Here is a 7,516-nt window from a genome sequence, read left to right as displayed (position 1 = left end):
ACATAAGAAACTGAAGCAACCTTTTATCTTGATGAACTTTTATAATCTTTTCTTTTACTCCACATACACACTCACAACTACAAGTAGAAAAAGTGTTTGGTGTATCTAACTCATCCCAAAGACTCTTTATTTTTGTGAAATATGCAAATATACTAGAATTTACTAGAATTACAACATTTAAATCTTTTTGAAGTTGAAACAATTTGCACCATTATCCTGACCAAATCTATCTTCCAGGTCTGACCATAAGACTTTGGCACTTTGGGAGTACAAGACATACTCAAATATTTATTTTGCGAGAGAATTGAGTAATCATGACAACACCATGTCATTACATCTTGACCAAGCCTTTTGAAGAGTTCTATCAGTAGGAATAACTAGGGATCTATCAATGAATCCTAGCTTGTTCTTCGCTGAAAGAGCTATAATATCAGCCCTTCTCTAGCCATCATAACTCCTACGGTAAAAAATAGTGGAGACAAGGTTCATGCCAGGATAATCAGAAGGGTGAATGTAGAAAGCCTGTGATGAATCCACTGCATTAATTGCAAGAACTATATTACTCATTTATGTGATTTGAGTATTGGATGATTCAATCTCAATCATTTTTGAAAATAGAGAAGAAAAATGAGAGAGGAAGAATAAAAAAAAATAACACTCCTCTGATACCATGAAAGAATAAATGAAGAACAATATAGAAAATTTTCTTCATGTATTTCTGAATGCATAAAGCTATACAATTAGATTGTATTTATACAAGCATGATGACATCTAATGGTAAACCCTAAAAGAATATTCACAAGATCAAATGGAAAAGGAAAAATATCAAAAGAATATTTACATGACAAAATTAGAAAAGGAAAAAGAATATCTCCATATCTCCTATGTATGTGCAGAATATATAAAAACAAATCCAACACAAGAGTGCATTGTCCCTGCTTTAAAAATATAATTTATGATAGAATAACATTTGGACCTATAGTATTTTACATTTTTATTCCGCATAATGTTGGCTTGAGATGAATTTAAGTAGGAAAACATGGCAAGTGAATATTTCTAGCAGACTTCAACCTGTTCAAGACCGAGACTTAATAGTTGTTATTGTACTAATAACATTTGGACTTCAAAAGTGTTTTCAAATGGCTTGCCCCTATTTTGGGGGTGATCTTTAATTTTTTCCTTCAATATTTTTAGTAACAAAAAGTGGCCAAAAATAACATGACATTGAAAAAGGTTTACAAGGCATAACTTAGTTCCAAGAGATTTATGCCAATTAAGACATAAGTTTAGTTTTAGAACGATATGCCTTAAGAAATTCATAACCAGAGCCGGAATTATGTATCTATTTTATCATGAAAAATTAATTATTTATAATAAAAAGTACATTTCTATATATATATATATATATATATATATATATTTAGAAATGTACTTTTTATTATAAATAATTAATTTTAATCTTCTTAACCTCATTAAAATAGAAGAAATCAAGAAAACATTGTTTTGGATTCTTCCATTTTCTTCGCTAACACTCACACTATTTATCCTTTTAAACTCCCTTTGCACTCAATTTCTTCAGATCTTTGATAGTTAGAGTAATACTCCGTCAAAAATATGAAAAAGTGTTAAATAAAGTGAATTACAAATTCTTTTTTTATTTTTTCCATAAATTTTCATATTAATGTAGGGTATACCAAGTTATCAATTTTTTGAATCAGATACCATGATTCTTACACTTATCTTTATTTAAAGTTCATCACTTATTACTTATAGAAATTATGTTAACAATTCATAATAATTGTCTCATTAAAAGGATGTTTTTTAAAATTTAATTGATAAAATTTTACCTAAAAATAATATTTAAAAAAAGTATTTGAAAAATCATTTATAAAAAAGATATTAAGTAATAATTTACATCTAAAAATTTAGAAAAATAAATAAATACAGATAAAGTTTATTTAGAATTTAGGATTCTAATTAAAAGTTGTCTTTAAGCCTCAAATTATGTTGAGTCGCCCCTGTTCATGACCCAAAAGTAATGCCTTAGGTTCTACATAACTTATGCCTTAACTTAGTCTATACTTAAAACACTCCTAAAATCCCACATACCTTAGAATGATACTCGTCAATATTTCATGTGAAAGAAATGACAAAATTTCAATGAATTCAAAATTGTCAAAGCAAAAATAGAAAGAGAAGTACTAGAGGGGAAACTGTTAACAAACTAAAAGTAGAGAAACAGAGAAATTTCCTCTTATCCATCCATACATCCCCTTTGAACTATGAATGAATGCGAGAATATTAGTGTTTATTTCCATTAACTATTTTCACTAATACAACTACTTATAGTACTGAAAATTGACACTCTTTTAAGTCTTCACCAAAAAAATACTCCATTTGCCTTGTCCATTCTTGGTTAGGAAACCCGCTTTGTTATAGTTATGGGAAGAAGTTGCAATCTTCTCTTTGTTCTTGTGGTTTTCATTCTGCTCCATACTTCACTATCTAGTACTGTTCTCAACATTAGTACTGATGAAGCTGTTCTTCTTGCCTTCAAATCTCACATTTCTTATGTTGATCCTAACAATATCTTAACAACACACTGGTCTTCTTCCAGACTAGTTTGCAACTGGATTGGCATCAGTTGCTGCTCCCGACACCATAGAGTTGCAACTTTAGACATTTCTAACATGCAACTTTATGGTACCATTCCTCCACATCTTGAAAACCTCTCATTTCTTGTTTCCATCAGTATCGACAACAACAGTTTCCATGGAGAGTTTCCAAAAGAGTTGGCTTATTTGCAGAGGTTGAAACTGATCTCGGTCAGAAGAAATAACTTTACTGGTGCCATTCCAACATTTCTAAGTCTGTTACCAAACCTTCGCATTGTGCATCTTTAAAGCAACCAATTTTTTCGGGAAAATCCCGTCTTCCCTTTCTAATATAACAAAGCTGTAAGTGTTGGATATGCCTAAGAATTTCTCCAAGGATAGATCCCTCAAGAAATCGGTGATCTTCATTACATGACTTTGTGTCACGACCCAGACCGTCGTGATTGGTACCCACACTAACCCTCCGGTGGGAGAACCACTACTACAACTCAAACCAAGCAACTAAACCAAAACTAAGGCATTTAAGTACACGAAAGTAGGAAAATACTAAGGAAAGGAATAGAGTTCCCATAAACTCTAACAAAAGTCTAACAATAATAAACTAACAATGTGGAAGTAATGCCTAGAACCTGAAAGTCAATGTACCAAAACATCTAACAATGAACCAAGTCTAAACAAGAAGGGATACAACCCCAATTAATGTACTTAATAACTAATAGAACTGTCTAAATCTGAAATATGGACATAGACGAAAGGAGAACTCATGGCAGCCCAAAAGGATTGGCTCACCCTTTAATTTGAACGATGATCACTGATCTCCTAAGCGAGATCTGTCAGTAGCCACTTGAAGATGTCCTGTATTCAACAAAAATAAGAGTAAGTGCAGTATCAGTACATAACCACAGTGTGCTGGTAGGATCACGCGGCTATCCCACTAAGTGCAACATACATAAGTCATCACAACAATATAATCACATGCATATAATCAACATATACAATATTATCAACATTTACTAACAACGAACAACTTCATATTTCTCAAGATACACAATTATATCAAATCATTGGTCCTCTCATGGAACCCAAACCCAAATAGTTAGCATATTAGAACGTGGTACCCGATCCAATGATTATGCCAAAACATGGAAACCGATCCCATAATTATGTTGGAACGTGGCAACCGATCCAAGTTAGTTATGCCGGAACGTGGCAACCGATCCAAGTTAGTTATGCCGGAACGTGGCAACCGATCCATTCAACACACCACAATCACAAGTATATCCTCAAGATCATACAATTAAGTCATGATTTCATGGTAACCATCATTCATCTATGTCATTTACAACAAGTGTGATCAATAATGCAACATTTATATACATACATGTATCATAATGAAGCAAGAACAAACATATATCACACAATCATAGAATCACAACCATCACCTGCCTCGAAATAAGCTTGAAACCCTAAGAAACTTGATCCTTCCCTTTTCGGATTCATTCTGATTGTTCTCGGTCTACAAACAATCATAATAACACGGGAATCAACAAACAATCGCTAATTACCCAAATTACTAACAATTCTATAAACCCTAGATCATACCTATGATACCAATCTCCCAATTTAGGGTTTTTTCCACCATAGATTCTAAATCAAAACCCTCCCCCATTAATAATTACCCAGTAGATTATGTTCTACAGATCAAATAACGGATTCAGGAAGTTAAAACCTTACCTTTACCCTCAAGAATAGTGGAAAACTGTTAAGAATCGTCTGGGGTTTGATCCTTAGCTCTAACAACAAAAAAGTACAGAATAAAGATGTTTTGGGGTTTATTTACAACTTTAAGTCGCGCCTGACCCGCCACAACAACCCTCACCCCGCTACAGGGGCACCGCCATAGCGACCAAAACAACCGCCAAAGCGGCTTGCACGAAACAATGAGCTATTTTAATAATTCCAAGACCCTCATTTAACAATACATCTTTAACCAGCGATGCTCAGAAAATACCATTCACGCTAAGATCAATTCTGGGAGTTCTACTCACCCGAATTCAATTCCTTAAAGTCGTACGAATTCCTTAACGACTTATCTAACTACTCCTATAATCAAAATCATAAATAAGTCAACTCAATTATTACCAGATTTTTGTACACCTTAATGACTCCAATTTTTTCCAAATCTGGACTAGGTTGGGAAATTCCAAGTTACCACGAAAAAGTTTTTCGATCCAAAAAATTTTTCCGTTGGCTTTTCTATAACGACGAAACCCGATCGTTACACTTTGTTAAATCTAAAAAATAACCAGTTTACTGGCTCTATACCACCATCAATCTTTAACAATACAACAATGAAAAAGATTGGTCTCACCTACAATAATCTTAGGGTAAGCTTCCAGCAACTGTATGTGACCATCTTCCAAACATGGAAGAGCTTCACCTCTCAGCCAATCACCTACATGACGTTATTCCACCAAACATAGGAAAATGCAGAAAGCTTTGAATCTTGTCATTAACTAGCAATGAGTTCATTGGAACTGTACCAAGAGATATAGGCAATTTAAAAGCACTTACATTATACCTTGAAACTCTACATCTGGAAGGTATTATGATACTTACTTCTGGGAAATCTAAAATTTCTTTCATTCTTCTCTTCTGTCAAATTAGTACTAATCATGTATTTCTCTTCCACCAAATTGGTACTAATCACGTATTTTCCTCACTTGACAGGAGAGATTATAGCAAGCATTTCTAACATGTCGGAACTGCAGAAACTAGGATTTGAAAGTAATAGGCTTTCAGGTAATTGTTGTGTAACAAAGAATCCTGAAGTCTTTATGTAAAGATCTGACACCTGGGTCTAACTCAACCACAAAAGCTAGCTTATGAGGGGAGGATTGCCCAAATCTCCCAAAAGGTCAAAGAGAAAAAAGGCAATATTGGTTTTGTACGTCCTTTTAGGAGTGGGTATGCTATTTCTCACATATGTATTTTTGAGATTGAGAAAGAGAAAGAGAAAGAGAAAGGAGAATGTAAGTCAAGCAGATGGGTCTCTGATAAAATGTCATGAAACAATTTCCTATTATGAACTTGAACAAGCAACCGAGGGATTTAATGAAAGCAACTTGCTTGGTAACGAGAGTTTCAGAAAAGTCTACAAAGGGATACTTAAGGATAGTACTCTTTTGGCAGCAAAGGTATTCAATGTGCAGCTGGAGGGTGCATTCAAAAGTTTAGATAGAGAATATTAGATGTTGCGCAACCTCCGCCACCGAAATATCACCAAAGTCATCACCACTTGCCCCAACCTTGATTTCAAAGCCTTAGATTTGGAATACATGTCCAATGGGACACTTGATAAATGGTTATACACATACAACTTGTTCTTGGATTTATTTAAGAGATTAAATATAATGATAAATGTTGCATCTGTAATGGTCTATCTCCACAATGGTTGTTTAAATCCAGTGATGCATGGTGACTTGAAGCCAAGCAATGTCTTGCAAGATCAAGAAATGGTTGTCCATGTCAGTGATTTTGGCATTGCTAAATTGTTAGGTGCAGGGAAAACTTTTGTTCAAACAAGGACAATAGCAACCATTGGATATATTGCTCCAGGTATTAAAACTTTTACAGCTTCCTCATATTTTTAAAATACCAAAAACAATAATTCTTTTCCCCGATATATATGATCAGTTTAGCCTATTACTCGATAATTAGGAAGCATTTTTTATCATTTTCAACCATGATTGCAGAGTATGGACAAGATGGAATACTATCTATGAGCTGCGATGTTTATAGCTTTGGCATTCTGATGATTGAGACTTTTACAAGAATCAGACCAGGTGATGAAAGATTTATTGGAGACTTGAGCATAAGACGTTGGGTAAGTTATTCTTTTCCAAATGAGATTCATAAGGTGGTGGACACTAATTTGGTACAGCTAAGTGATGAACAAATTGACGCAAAGATGTAGTGTTTGTTATCTATTATAGAGTTAACTTTGAGCCGCACTTTAGTGACACTTAATGCAAGAATGAGTATGGAAGATTCTCTTTCAACACTTCAAAAGATTAGGCTCCAGTTTGTCAATAGTTGCCTCTAGGTGGAATTATATCATCCTCTTATGATTGATGCTTGATTACCTATGTCGATTCCGCTATTTAATATGAATGTAGTTTTGTACTTAATATTATGTACTCTCACTTTCAAAACATCATTGATTTCTTTCTACCATATGCTAGCTGGAATTGTGATTTTGCTAACTACTAGAGTTTACAATTAGTCTAATTCTAATCCATAATTATCTCCTCTCTTTCGGAACAGGTTCTATGATGCTACCATTATGTATTAGTTAAGAGAGAAGTGTTGAAAACACTCTTGAACTTGACGCAAATTATTAGTTTTGTTCACGAACTAATGACAACCTTAAAAACACCCCTCTACTTGACTAACTAAACTTCGACACACCCCCGATCAACCCTGATCTGCCACATGACATAAAAAGTGGTTCTCAAACTCTTACAAGGGCGTTAGACTCCTAAGAAAAAGCGGAGTGAAGTGTTGAAAATATCCCTAAACTTGGTGAGAATTTATGGGTGTATTTTACTCATGTTCTAAGTTCAAGGGTGTATTTAAGTTCAGTTAGTCAAGTATAGGGGTGTTTTTAAGGTTGTCAATAATTTGATGATGAAACTAACAATTCACCCTCGTTTCGGGGTATTTTCAATACTTTTCTCAATAGGTAAACCAAAATATTTTAACCAAATCAACAATTAAAAAGCATAAGCAATAAACAAAGGAAAAAGGCTCAAATATGCCATCGAACTTTGAGAAAAGACTCATTTATGTCATCCATTAAGCATTTGGCTCAGCTATGCCATCAATGCGCCTAACTTTGC

General features: G+C 34.0%; 1 protein-coding gene across 1 annotated transcript; it reads left to right on the top strand.

The window, feature by feature from the left end:
* The first annotated feature begins 2,441 nt into the window (after nucleotides 1–2,441).
* Nucleotides 2,442–6,591, top strand: LOC125863916 (putative receptor-like protein kinase At3g47110). Its single transcript, XM_049543888.1, has 4 exons — nucleotides 2,442–2,868; nucleotides 5,346–5,417; nucleotides 6,084–6,233; nucleotides 6,371–6,591. The coding sequence occupies exons 1-4, from the start codon at nucleotides 2,442–2,444 to the stop codon at nucleotides 6,589–6,591; spliced, it is 870 nt and encodes a 289-aa protein (XP_049399845.1).
* Nucleotides 6,592–7,516: the final 925 nt, after the last annotated feature.

Source organism: Solanum stenotomum, chromosome 5, assembly GCF_019186545.1.
Source record: "Solanum stenotomum isolate F172 chromosome 5, ASM1918654v1, whole genome shotgun sequence".
NCBI lineage: Eukaryota > Viridiplantae > Streptophyta > Magnoliopsida > Solanales > Solanaceae > Solanum > Solanum stenotomum.
The sequence above is the reverse complement of the archived record's forward strand: the minus strand, read 5'-3'. Positions and strand labels throughout refer to the sequence as shown.